The sequence below is a fragment of the Chamaea fasciata genome, unplaced genomic scaffold (genome assembly GCF_029207755.1).
Source record: "Chamaea fasciata isolate MVZ Bird 193981 ecotype frontalis unplaced genomic scaffold, bChaFas1.0.hap1 SCAF_14, whole genome shotgun sequence".
NCBI lineage: Eukaryota > Metazoa > Chordata > Aves > Passeriformes > Sylviidae > Chamaea > Chamaea fasciata.
In genome coordinates, this window is record NW_027094099.1 from 6,387,108 (window position 1) to 6,409,154 (window position 22,047).

Here is a 22,047-nt window from a genome sequence, read left to right on the forward strand (position 1 = left end):
TGTAATATTACTTCACAACAGAAATTGTTATGTGCCACTGATAGACCAACTTGCTGGGAAGCAAGCTTTAGAATTAAATACTTCAATGATCCAGAAGTTGTAAGCAAGAGACTAAGATTTGCACAGTGTAACATGTATAATATATGTAATTATACTGCTGTTTAACTCTAAAAGACCATGGCATAACTCCAAGATCAATCAATCATTATCCCCCCAAGTACCCCACCAAAGGCATTAATAACACTGCTGTAATACCCAAATTTATGTTTGGCTGACTGTTGTTATTCTCAGAGGGTATTTTCACATCTGATTTGCAAATAACATGGAGTTTAATCAGTCTGAATATTACATGTAAGATAATAAAGGAATTGTACAATACACAGTTCAAATGAGACAGGTTGAACACATCTTAAGTGAAACCAGAAGAGATTTAAAAACAGCAGTCAAGTTCCAGTGACAGAAATTACTTATTTTGAGTTTCAAGCTTTCACCGGATCAGACCAAGAGCCCACTCAGGCACATGTTCTCTCTACCAGCAGCAGCAGACAAAAAACTATGCAGTCAGAGCAGAAAATTCAGGCTACAAACTTGAACTAAAAGCTCTCACATCACCCAGCATCCACAACAACATCACAGACTTCAGAGCACACTTTCTTGTCCAGTCATTGCTCATGAACAGCTGTCAATAAGTGTGTTGAATCCCTTTTTGAATGTGGGACTATGTGCCTCTACAGCCACTTATGCTCATGAATTAAAGATGACTCGGATAGTAATTCAGCTTGAAATGAATAAAATTATATCCTGCTCGTATTAATGAGTATTGTCTCCTTTCCCTCTCAGATGTCTTGAGCTAGGTATGGCTGGCAGCCCTGCTCTGAGCCCACTGACCCTGTTAGCATAACACCACTGTACGGAGCACCCTCTGGGACAGAGCTGGTCACGTATTTGTTGGCTTTGCTCTTGTTCTCAGGCTCTGAAGGTCCTGTGACCCAAGCAGACAGACCAAACACATCTGTGCTTTCCCTCCCTAGATGCCTCAAGATTCCTGGGCGCCAGGACAATCACTCCCTTCCCCGGTGGCCTTGGAGGTCCCAGGCAGGAGGCCAAGCAGGTGTTGTTGATGACCCTGCCACAGCGCAGGGGAGCCTGACAGCACCCAGAGCACTGGCCAGAAAATCCAGCAGCTACAAGCCCCAAGTGGGAACCTGGACCAGAAATGCAACACCCTCCCCTCACTGGTGACAAGGGACACCTCTGTCTTCATCTGCTTCCTCTGAGGACTGAGTGAGTGACTCATGTTCTTTTATATGGTTTTTGAGTCTAGATTATGAGTGTTATGTTGATAAAGCAAACCACATGTTAAGATTTGACCTGATCTGCAGAGGGTCCAGCTGATTAGAAATTTCAACTTAGTGGTAGTATAAATTTTGTATTATGCTGCTTACAGATTGTATTACATTGACTCTACCTATAGAAATCCAGTGTCATTCTACTCATAAAATCCTGCTAAGAAAAGAAAGACTTAATTGCAACTAGGATTTAGTGCTGTCAACATTCTGACAAGAACCTGCCTGTTCCCTTAGGGTTGTGTGACGACAGCTTTTCTGTACCTGAGACTTACTTGGAATATACTTTGCAATAGCTGTGCATGATGGGAAAAATTTTCCAAAACACACAAATTGCTTAGGAGTCTGCACCCTGGTGGAAAAGACAGTCAACCACAGTTTAGGGGATTCTGTCCAACTATAAACTATGCTAATTCAAACCTGTACCAACTGTTCTTAACCTTGCACTAAAATCAGTCCGATGGGCAATGCCACAACAAGCCAATTCTACAAATCGCATCTTTTCAGCACAGAAAGCTGCAGCAAGGCTGAAGTGAATCCCACACTAACTTCTATTACTGTAGCTATTTAAAGCCCCAATTCACAGCAGATGGATATAGCAACACTGATTAATGTCCACTGCTCACAAAGCCAGGTGCTTCTTTCCTCACCACTTCTCAGTTCCTCTCCGGTAAGCAGCATGGTAAACAGGATACTTATACACTTCCTTATCCACTAATGCTATTGGGATAAAAGGCTGGAATTATGAGCTGCATCAGCTGGTGTGAGAAAAGGACTGCACGGTGCAGCATTTAGGAGGGATTAAGTAACTGAAAAATAACCAGCTCTAACAACAGGCAGCTCATTTCCACTTAATACTTGTTTATCTTAAATCTGTAAAGTAATCTGAACATGCAGTATATGCTTAACATTTTCACCAGCTCCTGGCTTGTAGAATACTGAATGTCTATAATCAATGGTTTTTTTTGGGAGACAGACAACAAATGTTAGAGAATCAAGATGACAGTAGTGAATAAATACTGCCTTATTCTACAAAATTTGGAGCAGCTTCTCATCAGCATTACATTCTAAGAAAAGAAAAACTTGTCTAGCATTAGTTGTTCAAAAATATAAAATAACATGTCAGACCCTGAAGGAATCATAAGTTATTAGGTGAACAATTCATGACAATGCCAAACTCTACACAGCTTGTTTTATTCTAACAACACTTTGTCGTTTTCCAGAGTTCTGCTTTATTGCCAAATCAGAGTATGTAAAGTTAAAAATTTATTCCAATTTAAGCTTTTCCTAGATTTCCCTACACAGACTGCTTCCAAATGGCAGCCCCAATCCTTTAGACCCAAGAAGAAAACCAAATACCTGCAGAAGTAGAACTTTTGTGTCACAACATAAACAGCAAAAGCTGAATTTTGCCACCTTTCACAGACAAAGGTGGAGGAGGAGGATTATTTCTGTTGGTGTGTACACAGGGTTAGAGAAAGGCTTCTGCACTACCTAAACAAAACACCAAACCAAAATTCACGTTTCCCAGTAAAAATGCCGCTGTGTGCTGTCATTTCAACTGCAAGTCCAGTACTGCAATTGAAACCAACTGATCCACACAAATTAGAATATCCACCCCTGTAAGTGCCTGCACCTTCAGCTGTAAGGATCATTAAACTGCACACAGCTGGTTTTACATTGGCCTTATGCCCCCACCGCCTGTCTCCCCTGAATGAGCTTCAGCTGTCCATCCCAGCTGTACTGAGAACAATGCCTGCCATGGCACACAGTCGGTACAACAATATCATCTTGTCCCAGGTGTCAGGATGTACTGTTCACACTCTCACACTCCAAAAGCACAAAGTTTCCCCAGATAAATAGCTAAGCTCCTAACAGAAAAGGAGGGAAAACCCCATTTAAAGCTATTGGGTTTTTTGGTAAAGGTTTGGTTAAACAAACAACCCCCCTCTTCACACCTCCATTCATGCGATTTTTCCCAAGTTAGTCAAGTTAATTTTATTAATTATAAGAACTTGCTAAATACTTCTTTGGTTAAAAAGGTCTGTTACTTTAATTCCTTGGAACAATCAGGAAGAAATGGCTTTCAGAACAGTCTACACTAATTTAACTTACTAGTTCTTTAGATGCACTGTATCTTTAGTAAAATAACAACATTCACAGTGAAGAAATGTTTTTTGCAATATCCTTAATGTAAATTGCTATTCGGTAGGCTACAAGACTAATCACATCCCTTTGAGACCTGCTTTCTAAAAAATCAGTTATTTCCACATCTTTTCCAATTACTATTACTCTCTCCTTTCCTAAGTCTGTCCTCTAGCACCTTTACATATATGCCCCAGGCCTCATATTCTTAGCGGAAGTTCTGTCCTTCAGCACATTGTAAATTCAGCAGATATCTGCCAATGCAGAGCAAAGAAATTTTCCCTAACACTAATAAGCTCGTGTAGCACTACTATCAATACAAGCCTTTCCTCATATAGAAACCCCATCACGCTTGCTCACTATACAGAGAAGTTGCAGAGCTGTTTTTCCAGCTGGCCCCATTTCTGTCCTAATTAACTCAATAACCAGAAATGCCTTATATAACAGCACAAAGCTGCAAAAAATGTTAATCACATTTTTATCTTGCTAAAAATAGGACACTTTCACAGAGGATGTCTGCTCAACTTCCCATTATATCTGCAATGTAAACAAAATGCTCAAAAAACTTTCCATCAATATATATTTCCACTGGAAAAACCCCCACAGTATTCACACACACTAAGCCAGAATTGCTTTTCAGCTCCCTGCAAGTGTTGGTCCTGGAGTACAGACAGGACAGGACACAATCCTTAAAGCAGGCCTGACCTTCTTCCAGTTACAACTCATGTCAGTATTCTAATCTACAATTAACTGGTGCAGAACTAATCGAATTTTTTTCATTCATGACATGAAAATGAGCACTTCCATTAATTAAGTGTGCTTTTCAAGTAGTATAAAAATTAAGCCACTGGACTTTTCCACATCTGTGTGGGGAGAATTCTTATTGATCCTACATCATTTTAGTTACATAAAACTCCACCCTGCCTGAAAATTGTAAGAAATCATTAACTCAGAAACAAATGTGTTAACACAGTAGTTTCTCAAATTGGCTTTTGATATACATGTATGTATATCCCCACACATTTAGTATTTACAAATCATATTCTTCAATATGGTTACACATGCATGACAAATGTAACTTTTTTAGGCCTAATTAATTTCTATTCCCACAAATATGCATCAAGATAATTAAGGCTGTGCAATAATTCTTCGGTTTCAGAGTTATATATACCCAGCCCTAGCACTGCATAAGCAAATAAGACTTTTGCATTACAGATTTTACTCCTTGTATTTAAACATCACAGGAATTATTTCATACTGCAACAAATAACACAAGCAATAATCAAGACTTTGGTAATCTGGTTCTGTTCAAGCATAAATCCTGCCCTAACATAAGCATTCACACTTTTTTTAACCTGTCCTGTATTTTGTACTTTCAGCCACATTTTCTTAGAGGAATGATCAGCACAGCCTGAGATATAGTTTCACTTATTAAAACATTTGTCACAAGATAAAACACATGGTTGCACAGATTAACACCATGCTGTGTTCTATCTACTTCCCCATGCTCTCTAAAAAGCTGAACTAAACCAGAATGCACAACTACTTTCACTTGGCAAATCTAACATGAAAGGAATCTGCCAATTAACAAAAAAACCACAACAAACCAGGAAAAACCACTCAAAACAAAACAAACAAAATAAAAACATCCCCCAAAAAGTCTTCCTCCAAGCACTCAAGAATTCAGACAAGACACATTAGGAAAATAACTGTGTAAACCAACTGCCTTGCATTGAGTTTATCTGGGTGAAACATTTGGTGTATATATACAATAGTTTTCTTTTAATATCTCGATATTAAAGTTACCTTCAACTGACTCTTATCTCAGTTCTTATAACAATGGACTTTTTTCCTCATATTTTGCTAAGTTGCCAAGTGCAGTTAAATATTACCAGATATTTCTATATTCTGAAAATAAAATTATTACCACAATCAGTTCAAAGCTAAAATTCTTAACACAATTCAACATCTAAAAAAAATAAAAATGGATCAACTCGGCAGCATACAACTAATCAGACTGAGCAACCTTCCACTATGTTCTTTAGAAACCATTAACTTTTACATTCAAGATTTCAGATTTGCTATAATTCTACTGTACGATGTGAATGTACTTCCTCCCATCAAGAATTTATGTTGCAATGTTCACAGTACTTGCAGGAAGTCTATCTGTACTATTAAGTTCAACAAAAACTGCTCCAAAGAGCACATAAAAAAGCCTATTGTACACCATGAAAGATAACTAATACAAAATACCTCAGGAATTCAGTTTTACCTGAAGGAACAGCTGTGCTGTTCTGGTGGTTTTCACCAGGTGACACAAACAAGTCTTCCTCCCCTTCAGTAGATGAACTGGAAGAAGATTCAGTACTGAGATCATTCTCACTGGAGCTGCTAGAACTGGGGAGCAAAGCATACTTCCTTCGAGCTAACACCTCCCGCTTTTTCCTCTGCATTAAAATTCGTTCTTTTTGGTTCTGTGTCCGCTGTGATGAGCTTGTTTTCACAACTCTCTTCCTATATGGCAGTCTTCTTAAAGAATTGTTGTGAAAACAGGGCCTTTTCATCAATAACCCAGGTACAGAGTCTGCCTCAGTCCGAGGCCACTTTTGTGACCTTGCACTGTGAGTTCTACTTGGAGTATTCAACACTGCCTGAGGGTGTCTCACAGGAGCATCTTTTTCTTCATCAGATGTTACTGTGTCAGAGTCTCCAAAATGCAAGCTCGATGAAGGTGAAGAGATACAGTCACTAAAAGAAGAATCATTGTCCTCACTCTGTGTTTCTAGATGCTGTCTCAATCCCAAGATTCCTTTATTTTCTTTATCAGGACAGTTTTGAGTGTATGAAGGACCAGCCTGCTGGCTCTTGCGTTTTTTCCGCACCACAATACCTTTTTCTTGGTCTGTATGGTTGCCATTCATGTCCTTTTGCTTTTGAGAATCGCCACACAAGTGAGAGAACTCATTCCCTACTTTACTGGCAATCATCTCAACTTCTGCAGAGAAGCTTTTGGCTGCCCCAATAGGCTCAGGGTTCAAGAGGATCCCCTTCAGACTCTCCTGTCTCTTTGGTGCATCAGAAGGAACTTCACTCTTCATATCCGCTTTTAGAGTATAAACTATATTACATTCAGGAGTCCATTTAGACATGGAAATATTTAAGAAAGGCCTAGAAAATAAAACAGATAAGCATCACGAAAAGAAGCATTAGACTTTTCAAAAGCACAACTAAAATAAGAGAAAACCCATTTACCACTAGGACTAACGCCCCAGTGGGAATGACAAAACAACAGTAACCAAATTACAACTGCTTCAAAATATTAAAAATACTCCTTGACAGTGTAATTTTTCGTTAAGACGGAACTCTTATAATTTGCATTGAAGAGAAGTTCTTATGGTCAGTGAAAACATTATCACTTTCACAGGGCAAATACTGGTCCATGTCACCTGCAAAACCAATGATGTTTGCTTTACTGATACTTAAGCATGCCAGTTACAGGCTACTGCTTACAGAAGTTACCTGAATTTTGGCTGAATAGCTCCCATAGCCATAAACTAAAATGCATGCTTATTAAATAAGGCCTGTATCTTCTCCTGCAGCAGAACACATGGACAGTAAATACTTCAACACAACACATGGGGTTGTATGGTGACAATTGAGCTAAAAAAGTTAGTTACTTAGAATTCATCTTTCTCTTCTGACATGAAAATGAATGAAACATGAGAGATTTTGCACAGTTATTATTTTGGGGCAAAGTAATAAAAATCCATTTATTACCTTGAGTCTCTTTTAAAAATACCCACACATAAGCAGTACAGTGTACAAAGCTATTTTCAGTCCATGTACTTTTGACTCTTAACCTATGACACAAACTGAGTATATCATACCATATGGAATCACCATTGGGCAGGTTCCCCCTCCCTGTCAAAATATAAAGCCCCTAGTGTATAACATTAGCCTCAAAGAAATACTTCTGTACTGTAAGACACAGACAACAGTAACCAGTAACCTCAGTAACAGATCCGCATTCAATCTGCTTCATCTGACATCTCTGCCTTTGGTGTAAATTCCCAAAAGGGAATGATGAAACAATTTGGTTCCCACTGTGATAACTACTGAAACTCTCTAGTGTAACTAATTTCAGGGGGGTTTATGCCTCAGCTGAATAAGGCTACAGTAGATACCTGACAGCTTACAGCAAGTTGGGCTGAACTACCAAAAGGCTGCTTAAGAAAACATGTGAAACAATGCCCTAAGTGGAATAAGGCTGCCTAAGCAGCACAGCTGGGAATATGCATGAAGCCACAAAAAACACCTGAGCTACCTAGAAACAGCAACAACAGCCACCCAGAGTCACCCTGACAGGCCTGAGAGGTTGGTCTGCGTGAGCCTCACAAAGTTCAACAAGGCCAAGTGCAAGGTCCTGCACCTGGGCTGGGGCAATGCCAAGCACAAATACAGGCTGGGCAGAGACAGGAGCGAGAACACCTCTGGGAAGAACTTCAGAAGGTGTCAGTGGATGAGAAGCATTACATGATCTGACACTGTGTTTGCAGCCTAGAATGTCAATCATATCCTGGACTGGCTCAGAAGAAGTGTGGCCAGCAGGTCAAGGGAGGGGACTGTCCCTCTATTCCACCTGGACTAACACATCCAGCTCTGCAGCTCCCAGCATAAGGATGTGAAGCTGCTGGAGCAAGACCACACAAGGGCCATGAAGATGCTCCCGGGGTGGGGCATCTGTCCTATGAAGACAGACTGAGAGAACTGGGGTTGCTCAGCCTGGAGAGAAGGCTCCAAGGAGACATTACAGCACCTTCCAGTACCTAGAGGGGCTCCAAGAGAGGACGAGCAGGACTTCTGACAAGAGCATGTAATGACAAGACAAGGGAGAATGGCTTCAAACCAAAAGAGGGCAGATTTAGATTACATATGAGGAAGAAATTCTTCCCTGTGAGAGTGGTGAGACACTGGAACAGCTTGCCCAGAGTAACTGTGGATGGCCCATCCCTGGAATAGCTGGGCTTTAGGCAATGTGGTCTAGTGGCAGGTGTCCTTGTCCATGGCAGGGAAGTTGGCAGTAGATGACTTTTAATGTTCCTTCCAACCCGCACCATTCTATGATGATTCTATGATCCGTGGCAGGTTAAGCAGCCCTGCCTACTCAGGTCTGTAATCCTCTTCCTGAATCTCCAAACTCTTCAAAATGCTAATGCATCCTTACATGCAGGGCTAATATTTAATGGCCTCACTTATTTTGTCATAGAACATATCAATACAAGACTGAGACTACAAAACAGATTTAAATAAGAAGTTCTTAGAATGTTTCACAAACATGCTTTCAGGAGCAGCTGTGAGCTAGCTGTTCCTAACAGATCCTAAAGAATTATTTATTTCAGTTTGCAATGGGTATAAACTGATGCATCACCCCAGGCAGCCTGTGTTCTCTTCATAGCCATAAGCAACTAACAACTACTACACTCCATGTGATGTAACCTGGAATAAAAACTTTGCAAAAGGCATCTATGCTGCAGAACTGACACCTACAGAAGCTGTAAGTTGACAGGATCTTTCTGGAGATGAAAAACCTTTTGGATCCTAAAACCCCACCTGAAAAGCCCCATTTGAATGCTCTCGCTGTAAATCCTACAAACATCTATAACAATTACTGTTAAATATGAGGCCTATATCCTTTGATAAGAAGGTGCTGCTGCTCTCTATTGGAATTACAGCTGATAGGCATGTCTCCCATGCAAGTCAAAAGCTATATTCACTCAAGTTGGAAAAAACCTCTTCTTGACAATATAGACAAGGGCTATTACTTCATCAAAGCACTACTTTTTTATAGCAGTAAGTTTTAGTGGAATATACTATGTAAGGCTACCTTTTTCTTTAGGGCTGGAAAAAAAAAAGCTGCAGAATTGCAAAAAAAACCTTAGAATAAACACTAGGAGTGCAAAAAGTCTACCTAGAAAACAACTACTATTAAAGCTGTGGGGTTCTGCCGTCTACCCTTCTCAGCTCCAGCTCAGACAGTCCTCACCATGCTCGTCCATACCCTCACACACATGCACTGTCTTTCTTTGAAAAGATTAAGACCAAGACTTCCATTTCATCCAATTTGTAATAAGGACAGGAATACAGCATTCAGACCTTCCACAAGCACACAGAGAACAAGCAGTACACAGTCCTTTTTCTGATCCTCCCAAGGTCACCTTTTAGCTCTGTTATTTATGCACCACTGTTTTACAGAAATGTAACAGTCTAGTCAGTCTCCACCCCAGCATAAAAGCAACCTAGATCCTCCCACAGTAACACTTTGGTATTTCATCACAAGTTTTTTTTTAAAAAAATCCATAAAATATTTCAATTTTGGGAGAAAAACATTATTTTACTCAGAAAACATATTGTTTTTGAACATAGTCATAACTTGCCAGCATATACTACATGTCCAGCCTATACATGGCTGTTTCCCATCCTTTTAACAGGATAACTTCAGAAAAAAAAGAATTGACCCCTTAATTTTTTTAAAAAAATGAAAATCTGAATATTTTCTCATTATGTGAGCACAGCCAGGGGCTGATTTACAAATGATTCTGCTCTTCTCATTGGAGTGCTACGGCCCCTTTTTATTGTTAAACTAAAGTGGAAGAATCTCCATCAGTATGAAAATTCTGCATGCTGAATGTGATTATCTTTGCAAAAGCTCTGTTTGTTTTAGTGCAGAGGCCACTGTGCTGAAATACAGATACAGCTATTTAAGTTACAGCAAAAAAACTAGTGCAATGACATTTACACTTCGAGGTTTCTCAAACTACTGTAAGATGAGAAAAACCTGAAATTATCACACAGTGAAAACTAGCGCATCTGAAACTTTACTGGCTTAGTTTGATGCCAACAGGCAGCCCACATACACTAGCCAGTTAACAGATTCAAACATATTGCAGATTTTTACTCTTACAACCATGGAAATTCAACCAAGTAACCAAGAACTCTTCATTTTTGCTAACCAGTAGAGAGGCTGAAGGACTGCTTACTCACAGGAGAGCTGCTGCCTTTCGACTACAAACTCACACAACAGCTTCAACAGGAGTGGATTTGAAGTGAAAGACAGCAATCAACGATGAACAATAATCCATGCCTTCACTATTTAGAAATGCTATTGCAAACTTCCAAACAAAAAATGTGACCAAAAAGAGACAAAACCTGGACTAGATTTCAATCCATTTTAAGTATCTTCAGTGGTTAGACATAAATAGCCATTTTTCTTCTGCACAGAAGACAAAATTTAAGAGGGACTACAAAAATACTATGAAAATAATTAAGCCATTAGAATGAGATCACCTGCTGTTAAAACATTTAGAAGTTCCTACAATATCTACTTCTAATTAAAAGTAGTCCTCAGGAGCTTTTTCAAGCAGGAAGATGAAGTAAGCACGCTGAATCAGCATTAGTGTTCCTCCCTCCTAATCAAAACATTTACCTATTGACTTAGTCCCCCTTGTCTCCTCTCCAAGTTTTGATTTACTATCTTCTTTTAAGCCATTATGACTCAAAGAAGAGCTGTTAAGACAGCTACCTGAAAACTATAAATAGTTATTTTAAGTTCCCCTCTCAGGTGTATGACTATTTAGAATTATGAAGTGCACATGACTTTCATCCATTCTTTTTACCACTTAAAACCATTTCTATTAATCATTCCAAGACATACAGCTGTGCAAGAAAATTCATGCAAACTGAGAAGTCCCTAGAAATAGCTGTCAAAAAACAAGGTTAAAGAGACTTTTACAGCAAGTTTATGATCACATATCAAACCCAAAAACACATCTGAGTTTTAAGATGGAACAAAGGATTTTGCCATTAATAATTAATTTCTTTATAAGCAATCAAAAAATATGTGGCATTACAGCACTATAAAACAGTGAAATGCTTCATTACACAACATACAACTCAGTTTTTTGGTATAAACTTGGTTGATGAATAGATGTGACCTAATATATCATTACTCTGAAAATGTATTTTCAGCCATATTCTAAAATATAGTCAACTCCGTTCACCACCTAGAAAAAAAATCTCCTTGCAGTTCTTGTCCCTTTATTCACTTCTAACTCATTTTCTTTGCATATGGTCACTGAACTCCCAACTAACTTTTAAAACTAATTCCCTTCCCTGTTATGCAGCTTGTATCAGATTTTACTTTTAACATTTTACTCTGTCAAGCTCATACTCGTAGTGTTAAACTCATGAGAAAACCTTTCTTTACTCTCATTAAAAAGATGTATTCCTACTCTTTCAGCAAGGCTTTTCCATTAGATATATCAAGAAACAGGAAAATGAAAAAAGTTATAAAATTCATACAAGGCCTTCAGCAAAGTAAGAAAACTGAAGCACTGTTACTTTGCAATCTCAAGCACAGGCAGCAGAGCAAGAACAGTTCGTGCGTGACCCTGACACAGTGGAGGCTGACAGGCTTAGGAGCCACTTCAGAAGTTGGACCCCCAGCTCAATACCATGGAGATCAAATCTCAGTGCGACCATGCCCTGCTGCATCCACAATATAAGGAACTCACTGAGCAGATCACAAAAAAACCCCACTCATCTTCCTAAAAGAGGCAGTCCTGTCTTATTCATTTAATTTCTATCAAGCAGGGACAACCTGTATGCCTATACAATGCAAAGTGACAAGAAAAACATGGAATATTCAGTTCCACTATCAGGAAAACAAGTGCAATCAGATTTCAAAATTTTACTGCATTCTTCTTCATTCAGTTGTTCTTCACTTTTTATCACTTCATTAGAAAAACAGGGTTCTTTTAAAGCTTGTTTTAACTACCAAATTTGAGCATCCTACATATCGCTCTTCTAATCTTTGATAGAAAATAAAGCAACTGGTAAGTTAAAGATCAACGGATTTTATAAAACAGCAACAATCAGAAGGTAATCTGAAATTCCATAGCGTTTCATTGATTAATTAATGAATCTTTATTCACAGGACAATATGAAATACCACTGCAAACCACTCTCAATTTCCTTTCCGTGCTTTAATGCAGACATAGCAATGACTCCATTTCTGAATGACAGAATTACTCGAGCATTCTCCAAGCAGAATATCGATGCTCTGCCCTAGAGAAAGGTACAGTATTTCAGAATAACACACACAGCATGAGTTACTAACTGCATGATAATGTTCTGGAAACAGGTTCTTACTTACAGACTCCCAAAGGCAGCCCACTACATCCACACAGACAGAAGGGTTTGTCTGTGCTCTGCAGAGGTGCTACAGCTACATGAGCCACAGCAATGCAGGGAGGCTCATCCACTCCTTGCGGGCAATTCTAGGAACCACCGCTGGCTTGGAAAGTCTACTCTTGAAGTGAAACAAGGTTATTTCAAGGTTAATAATAACAAGGTTATTTAGTACTACCCTTACCAACCTTTACGAAGCCATCTCAGACCACAGTAACTGTACCATCAAGTACTGTAATAAAATGTACCCAACATCTGGACCAGCAAACTCTCCTTAATTTTATCCCCCAAAAAATTCCTCTGGGACCTTCAAGGTTTGCTTCCTGATATTAAAGTCAATTCAGTTCATTAAGCAATTAGCTTGTAACAGAAATGTCAGGCCACCTATAGGACAGGTACAGAATGCCTCTGCTGTGCCATGTTGCCATTAACCTCTGAGACTGAACAGCACTGTGCTCCTAGGGAGAGACTTCTGAAGTGTCTGTCTCACCTCTGCCAACAGAATCCAGCACACGACACCTATGAACAGAAGAGCTCTTCAGGACAGGATCCATAGCCTGGCTCCAGCTGGAACAGACAAAATGCACAGAGCATGTGCAGCTGGAGGCGTCTCCTGTTAGATGGTGAGCTCAGAGCAATGCTGCAGAACCCTCCAGCACAGGGGAGCTGTCCTACAGAGTCCCCCCAGCACAGGGGAGCCGCCCCACAGAGCACTGAGTCAATCTAAGGCCATAAAGGAACCCAAGGAAATTCCAGCTTGGATCAAGCATCACCACACACACACCCACCTGGACAAGGATTCTGTCTGCCTTTGCACAATGGGGGCAAGCAGGTGGATTTGATATGGTGCTCACAAGCACATTCTTCAGTCTAGACATTTCTTTGCTCTGTCCTAGGCTTAAATCAGTTAGCTACATCAACACTATGGAAATCATAGCTTTAAGATAGAAGCATTATGATTTGGCAATCAGGAATATTTTGGCTTCAGTGAACTCCAAGACAAACAAAACAGCACTGAACTTGGGAATAAGAAGTGGTAGCTTTAAAAAACGATGAAAAAAATGCATTTTTTTATTCGAACTTAAGATCTTAACCAGGAATTTTGCTTCCCAAGACAGCTAGGGAAGTTCTAAGTTACACAGCCATCAAAACTTATTTTAAAAATTGTTTCTTAGCCCCCCTGGTGTTTTTGAACTTTGAGGTATGTGTAATTCTTCTTGATGTACTGTCATTTTGCAAACACCTCTTGATAAAAGTTTGAGAAGCAATGTGAAACACTGGGCAGATCTGCCAGTTTCAGGGGAAAGGACACTGCAGCAGACTTCTCCTCTCTGCACCCAGCAAAGACAAAAGCAAACATTTTACCTAACAGCAGTCAAATATTAGGACTAAACTGCATTGGGGGAAAAGAATTGACAGAAGCAAATAGCCCTTACTGGCCTCTTGCTAGTAAAGCCATGAACCAGCCTTCTCAGATTTCACTTGGAAAACACTTAGTAAGGAAGACATTATTTTAATTTAGAGCAATTCCTTTCCCAAATAGCATAAACTACATAAAACAACAAAATAATCCTGTTTTATCACTAGATCTGCAGTGGTTTGGCTGTTTCAATGTCAGCAAGGTTAAAAAACATGCATATTGAGTAATATTGTATGGGGTACACGTACAACTTAAGGAGAGGGTAACTACTCAAAGTTGTAAGGAACACAAAATGCATCCACAGCTGAAGTCTTTTAACTAGTGAACATCCTCCAAGGTTAAGTACAGATTGGTGGTTTTCTTGGTGGGCTCAGGTCAGGCCTAGCAGAGAACCCTAATGGGGCAGAAGGAAAGGAAGAAAAGAAAATGTTTCTTTCACCAATCCAAATCTTTGCTGACAGCTCACTTAAAGGAGGCTGCACATCAGGAAACCTGTGAGGAGCCTTTTATACAACATCTGCCATGGCAAGTCCATCTCCTGTTCTATCTCCGTTGTTTACACGTGAATTAAATCATCCAGTTCCTCATCCCATCATCACTTCCCCCTCAATTTTTCCCTATTTATTCAACTGCTTGACATCCAAGCCCCTATAATACATCAGCTATGAAGGAGGGCACTATCACCTCTAGCTTCCCAAAAGAATGTCCTCACCATTAGAGGAAATATAAACAGAAATGAAAGAGTGTACATCTCAGAAAAAGAAGGCAGCAACTGCTGTCAGCTGTTACAGCAACACAGCCACCTCCGGTGAAAATCAACTGCTATAACTGATCAGGTTATGTAGGTCAACGAAGTTACTAATTCAAAGATAAAGTACAAGTCCCAGTCATGTTAAGATACGCTCTTAATACACTTTTACAAAAGTCACTGCTTCATAAAAGACATATTTCTCCAAGGTCAGAATGTTCTCATCCATACTTTGAAAGGATATGCAAAATACCCATGAATCCTGCGAGCTGTTGTTCACCCTCAAGCTCTCAATACCAGATACAACCTCAGCTGTAACTGCCAGGGCTTCAACCATCAATAAAAACCACCGGATTTTTAAATATGCAAGACTTCCAGAGGTTTAAAACAAGCTCAGTGCCTTACATGCTATTATTGAATTAAAGTGAAACACAAAATGTTCCTACAGCCTCTTCCACCTAATGAATTCCATAGGTGATTCTATACTGTGGGTGAGTGCACAAGACAGGTGACCAGATGTTCATTCTGTCAAATAAACCAAGATCATCTCTTCCCCTATCAATCCTTGCACAACAGCAAGAATCATCCTGGCTACCAGGGCTTGCTTCTGCTCCCTCCCTACCCCAAGACAGTCCCTTTAGCCAAAAAAACTGAGTGCAAAAACACTTAAATTGCTCTGACAGCAAGAACTATGGATACGTGAACAACAAGATGCAATTTCTGATTTTAAGAATGGCAAAGCATTATAGCTATTTAAACATCAGTTTTCCCAAGAAAAGCTTTCTACTCAGTATCCAGCATTAATATACCTTTGGAATTTCCTCCAAGTTACACCAAAGACAACATAAGACCTTATTCTGCACCTGAAAACCTAGCTTTCCTTTAATAGTTTATAATACAGACACCATAACAAACCCAGGTCTACACAATGAGCACGCAATTCTCATCTTTTTGGTCAAATCTTTGTTTCTGAAATAACTGCATTAGAATCAAATTATTCTAATTACAGCAGACTCTTACCTCCTGCATTATGTCCTCCTCGAGAGAAGTACTTGGGTATCAGGAATTAAGGGTCTCGTTTAATCAGCTAAAGCAACCAGGCCTTGCTTATGATTTAATAAAATCACTTCAAGCCACGGAAGAGCTTACTCAAACAACATGAAAATTCTATGAATGGATACTCAGCCCTAATCACAGAAACACAGACACTTAAAAAAGTACATACCCTGAACACCTGCCCATTGCAACAGTGACAAGCCCACGTACCTCTGTGGACCCCGGCCTACATTTCTGAATGAACGTTACTTCCTTGTTTATGAGACAAAAAGCACCTGAAAATGGTGATTTTTTTTTTAACCTGGGTTAAGAGAACGCTAACTTCGCAAACAAAACAAATGACGTCATAACAAGCCCTATTACGCACAGAAATAGAAACTCATTTCCCTAAGGGGAAAATTTGTGACAAATTTGCGACAAAACCCCAGAGAGTGCCGCGGCTGCCCGCAGCGAAGGCACCGCTTTGTGCGTCAACGAGGCGCTGAATAAAAAAAGGAAAAAATACATTCGGCGTGAAGTTCCCACCCGCCGCACAGCCCCGCCGGTCCCCGCCGCCGTCAGGGCCGGGGAGGCGGGGGAGCCCCGGCCCGGCCCCGCCCGCGGTCCCGCCGCCCCCCGTACCTGAGACAGCCAGGCCGCGGGGGAAGGGGCGGCTGCCGCCGGCGCCCTGCGCAGGGCCGAGGGGTACAAGCGGCCCCGGTGGGCGCCGCAGCGTCCCCGCGGCGCTGCCCGGCGCGGCTCGAGAGGCCGCAGCGTCCTTACGGTGCCGGTACAGCCGCCGCCCCCGGTCCGGTGCCGGTGCAACCGCTGCGCCGGGCGGGCCCCGCTCTGTTGTGGCGCAGCCCCCGCCGCTCCCTGCCCAGCGCAGCGCGACACTCGGCGCTGCTTTACAGCCGCCCGCAAAGCGCACCGCGCCGGCGCGTGCCCCGCCTCCCGCCGCGCCCCCTGCCGGGCGGCGGCGCCGCCACAGCGCGGGCTCGTGAGGGGACGGGGACGGGAGCGGGTCAGGACGGGCTCCGGAGGGGACGGGAGGGGGTCAGGACGGGCTCCGGAGGGGACGGGAGCGGGTCAGGACGGGCTCCGGAGGGGACGGGAGCGGGTCAGGACGGGCTCCGGAGGGGACGGGGACGGGACCGGGTCAGGACGGGCTCCGGAGGGGACGGGGACGGGACCGGGTCAGGACGGGCTCCGGAGGGGACGGGGCCCGGTCAGAACGGGCTCCGGAGAGGACCGGACTGGTCGGGACGGGCTCATGGGCGGGCGGCACGGCCCTGGCTGCCTTGGCTGCTGCTGCGTTTACGCGGTTGTGTTTAAATGCCTAAAGCGGGGGCATCAGAGCTTGGCCCAGGCTCTGCTCGCTGGTGCCGAGCAATAGGACGCAAGGCATCGGGCAGAAACTGATGCACAGAAAGTTCCACCCGACCTGAGAAAGAACTTCTTCACTGTGCAGTGAGCAAGCACTGGACCACGCTGCCCAGGTATTGAGAACTGGACGCAATCCTGTGCCGCGTCCTCTGGAATGACTCGGCGTGAGCAGGGAGGTGAGATCCACTGCCGTCCCCTCCAGCCGGACCCTTTCTGTGATGTCCCCTTCCAGGACTTGTGTAAAAACACTCGTTTTCTGCCCAGCGCTGAGTCTTCCCTTGACACCGCAGTGTCTCAGGGCTGCCGGTCCTGGAGCCACTGGCAGGTGCGGCTGCGAAGAAACGCCAACAAATCCCAACTCTCCATCCCAGCTCTTTAGAAATAGGAATTTATTTGCCTTTCCTGCACAATGCAGTCACTGACTCGGGGTGAAGTGAGTCTTCCCCCTCTCCATGACCGATGTACACACAAACTGTAAGGAACCTGTCCCATACAGTGGCCGTGTCTCACACAGACAGCACAGCAAACAGCACAGCAAACACCACAGCTTTGGCAAGGCTCGTACAGCAGCAAGCCTCAGTGTTTGCTGACTTTGCAACTGCCAAAGGCCAGGATGTCTCTCTGCCAGAGATGACCTTTCATCGATGTCAGGGTACACATTCCAGCTCCAGGGTGAAACACTGGATAGACAAGGGTCGTATAGTCTCAGTGACCAACAGCTACATAAACCCAAGGCTTTGGAGCAGAAGGGTCTGCTCCACCAATAGCTGATCTTCCTCACAACGCACTGCACTGCAGAGTCATCAGTACACAGCACTTCCTACGTGTTTCAGAGGAGCTAAACAACCTGCATGCATCATTGCAAAAGAAATGGTCACAGGGGAAGAATGCATGTTGACACTATTCATTACCTGAATTATTGAATGGAATTTCCTTAAAGCAAAAGTGGATAAAACAACATGGAAATTAAACTCTGCTTCAATATGTGTACAAAATGCAAAAAGTGCTATAACAAATAAATGGTATGGAAATAAAGACTTTTTCAGCTTTATGTGTGAAGTGAGAACACAGGAAGAAGTGAGACCCACATAGAATGAAGGTGGGCAAAAGGATCACAGGTTATTTCATGTGGTTCCATGAGCAAAGCAATAATTCATTCCAGTTTGCAATAAAGACAATAACACAGGTCATCCAGCATTAACCTGGTACCTTTCTCTACATGTTTCTTGTGGTGTTGGGTAGTTTTCTAAGTCATGTCACATCCAGCTAATTTCAGACACTGAGCCACAGATGAAATAACAATGAAACTGGGGAGAATGTGAAGACAGCAACAGACAGTGGGAAGGTCATATCATTCCAAGGAGGTCACATGTGACTTGACTGTGTAAGCAGTTTTAATATTTACCATTAAGCACTAGGTCCAAAGATGGAATACTTTACTAAAAATCAGCTGGGGAAAAAACAATCAAGACAATGTATGGGAAGAAGTGAATGACCCTGAGGACTAATAGAACAAAGAGAAAAAACATCAAATAGAAGGAATGTGCACTTGAATGTTAATGACCAAAAGTTTTGGGTATTTGTCAGGTAAAAGGCAGTTGGATGTGAACTTCAATTACCAATGTAATTAAGTAAATGACTATCAGTCAACAACATGATGTAGACATGAAAAAGCAAACATGTCTGTGTAATAATTTAGTCTAAATAATTTTCAGAGTGCCATTGTAAAAATTATTCCTGATGTAGGCTTGCAACTACTTTATGCAGCTTTTTTTAAAATATGTATCCAAAGAAGATGAACTCTGATCTTAGTGAGACACTTAAGGAGACACAGTCTAAATAATATGAGAGGAAGCTAATAAAATTTGGCTGGATTACTTTAAGAAATGAGACAGAGGAGCATTATGAATAAGCTGAGCAGAGACTAATACCAATAAAAACCCACACTAACTAGTTCTGGTTTTACCTATTTAGGTAATAATTGAACACTCGTGCCAAAGGAGACAGAAAGGTAGTTCTTGGTAGAGAAAATGTACACAGTCACCAACTGTAAGAGATACAAAAGATCATTTCAAAAACAAAAACGAGGCTAAGATTTTCATCTCACAAATTAAAAAGCAAATGCAGTCAGTCTTGATTTTCTCCCACTGCAAAGTCACAGTGGCCAAATGATATGTAAATGTTCTAACTGTGTATGATTCTGTAGACCTTGCTGTAACATAAAGGCAGAGTTTCTAGGATCTTTATTGGCTAAGATTTCCTAACACCTAATTCAATATAGACCAGCTGACAAGAATCTAGTAAGTTGTGGGCCAGCCGCCCTTAAACAAACTCTTGGTAAAAATTAGTTTGTCCATTATTGACTCGTTTGACCATTATTGACTCAGTTTTTAAAGAAAAGTGATGTAGGAAATACTTCAGTGCCCAGAATTATTCACTATTAAAAAAAACAAACAACCTTTTATCTATGCCCTTTTATTTAAGTTATTTCTTCCATTATTTTAGTATGTTGTCTTGAAATAGATTATTGATTCCTTGGAACAAACCAAAAGTTTCTCCTTCTTCTCACACTTCTTAGTACAGAAAACCAAAAGATTTAATGGAGTAATTTTAAATCACTAATACAAATTTCAGAATGGCTTTCAGGCTATGGTGTCATCTGTTCATACTGAACTCTTCAACTTCTAACTACAGCTGAAGAAAACCATTTATATGCACACCCCAGGGCCTGGCAGAACTAAAGACATGGAGAAGAAACTATCTTACCCAAGATCAAAACATGCCAGCCAGCAGGAGATTGCACTTTACATTTTTGGCAAAAAGACAAAGAAATGTAACCCCCTTAGCCTTCAGCAGCTCGGCTTCCTGGCTGGACGCAGCTCTGTGCAGGGCTGCTGTCGCAGTTTGCTGGCTCAGAATGAACGCAAGGCTGAGCTTTTTGCAGAGGTGAGCACCGGCTTCTGGAACACAGCGCACAGCCCCGGCGGGCTCGGGGCCAAGGGCCGAGCTGCGCACACACACACACACACACACACACACACACACACACACACACACACACACACACACACACACACACACACACAACAGGGCTGCCTCTGCTCGGAGCCCTGCCGGCTGAAGCCTGCGGGCGGCCAGGACAGCATGGAAAGGGCCCACCCCTAAAACTCCCTCCCTAGACAGGAGTGGGGATCTGTCACACACCCACTGCCCGGGGGAGCTGTCACCTGCAGCCAGGGTATTCATCAGGCCATCCCTGACACTTACATCAGATGTGCTTGCGTAGATTTATCATGGACTATACTTAATGATTGCACGAGTTAAGTCAACTTAGAGTGACTAGAAATATTAATAAAATGTAAAGCCCCTTGTAATATGTTGTGAGGATGATACAGAAAACCAGGTAATACAGAAACATTTCTGTGTTAGATCACAAAAACTTTGGGATTGATACTTGGATGATGAACAGTCACAGCTCCAGTCAACCCAGATGAAGATCTTACCAGTGAAAACGGGAGAAATAGGGAAGAGATAAAAAATCCTGAAACATTTATATTATGAAAAATTGCTACTAGGAAACAAGAAAAGAATGATCATTTGCAGAATCAAAAATAAAACTTGATGGTTGTCTGTGCTATACATTTTCTGATGGAAATTTTCAAATGTGATTACTCAAAGAGTTTTCAAAAGCTCTGGAAAATAAAATGCACCGCTCAGGTAATTTATATTGTTAAGATACATGGAAAAACAAAATACCCTGCATTACAGTAAAATGTTGATGTAGAAATGACCCACCAGTCACTTGTTTGATTTCATGTGTACAGCCTGATAAGGCTCTGTAAGGTTAGAAACAGCACTTTCCCAACACTTGACTTCAGAAATTATGCAAATCCCTACTAAGGTCTCACAGTATCTTTCTGAGATTATCTGACAGCTTAAGCATTTAAGTTACCATATAATTAAGAAGGTGTGGTGTATATAATTGCTTGGAAATAGCTAGTTTGTTCACAGTATTTTTAATAGCTCTTTTTCTTATTCAAAAACAAATATGTCACTGAGCTCTCAGTAGAAAGATCATGAGATATTCGTATTTATTCTTTAAGTGCTTGTACAATAATGGGGCCAAATATATTTTTGTGTTTAAATGATGAATCAGTGGCTATTTTTAGAGCAATAAGGTTTAAAACAAACAAAAGCATCCTGCATTTAATGATCTGACTTTACACTAAGAAATTCAATAGCCATTTCCTAGCATGTATGTATAGTTTCAGTGGTAAAATATGGGTAAAATAATATTTGTGTTTGATTTATAATTGGATTTGTGTTCTTTTCCTTGCTGTTCTCTAGAAGAATTATAACAAGAGCAATTGAGAGATCAGAAATTCATTTCTACAACCTCCTCTGACTGCTCATCATGGAGTACATCAATAATACATCAAAAAGAAAACTATACACTCAGAGTGGAAAAAGCTATTTTTTATAGCAGTGATACATATTAAATTATTAGTGATTTTTTAATCTCAAAGTGTCAGACATTCACTGAAATGTCTCAAAAGTGCAATTTAAAATTGTAGCAATCAGGCAATGTAACATGAGAACTGGGGCAAGACTCTGTCTTTCAAAATAAAAAGGATTCTTCCTGCTATTTCAGTTAATTCAGCATCAGCCCAGCCTCACTCTTTCAAAAACGGTTAGACTGAAAAAGGAACTGAGTCACTGCA

The 22,047-nt window shown here is 41.2% G+C and overlaps 1 protein-coding gene and 2 long non-coding RNA genes across 6 annotated transcripts in view; 2 read left to right on the forward strand and 1 right to left on the reverse strand.

Moving 5' to 3' along the window:
• The window catches only part of RNF111 (ring finger protein 111), a 42,388-nt gene extending 25,704 nt beyond the window's left edge, over nt 1-16,684 (reverse strand). For 2 of the 4 annotated variants that reach the window (XM_066196155.1, XM_066196154.1), the window contains exons 1-2: nt 16,583-16,642; nt 5,764-6,659 (exon numbers count right to left, since the gene is read on the reverse strand). In XM_066196155.1, coding sequence (XP_066052252.1) covers nt 5,764-6,640 — 877 coding nt within the window. In that variant the 5' untranslated portion in view covers nt 6,641-6,659; nt 16,583-16,642. Of the gene's footprint in view, nt 1-5,763; nt 6,660-16,582 lie in introns of all 4 variants that reach the window. The other 2 variants (XM_066196156.1, XM_066196157.1) reach the window with 2 other exon arrangements.
• Nucleotides 1,088-16,449, forward strand: LOC136296762 (uncharacterized). Its single transcript, XR_010722998.1, has 3 exons — nt 1,088-1,284; nt 12,484-12,624; nt 13,240-16,449. It is a non-coding gene; the product is annotated as an uncharacterized lncRNA (long non-coding RNA).
• Nucleotides 16,685-17,129: 445 nt separating the features above from the next.
• On the forward strand, nt 17,130-18,527 carry LOC136296822 (uncharacterized). The gene is made up of 2 exons (XR_010723011.1): nt 17,130-17,439; nt 17,559-18,527. It is a non-coding gene; the product is annotated as an uncharacterized lncRNA (long non-coding RNA).
• Nucleotides 18,528-22,047: the final 3,520 nt, after the last annotated feature.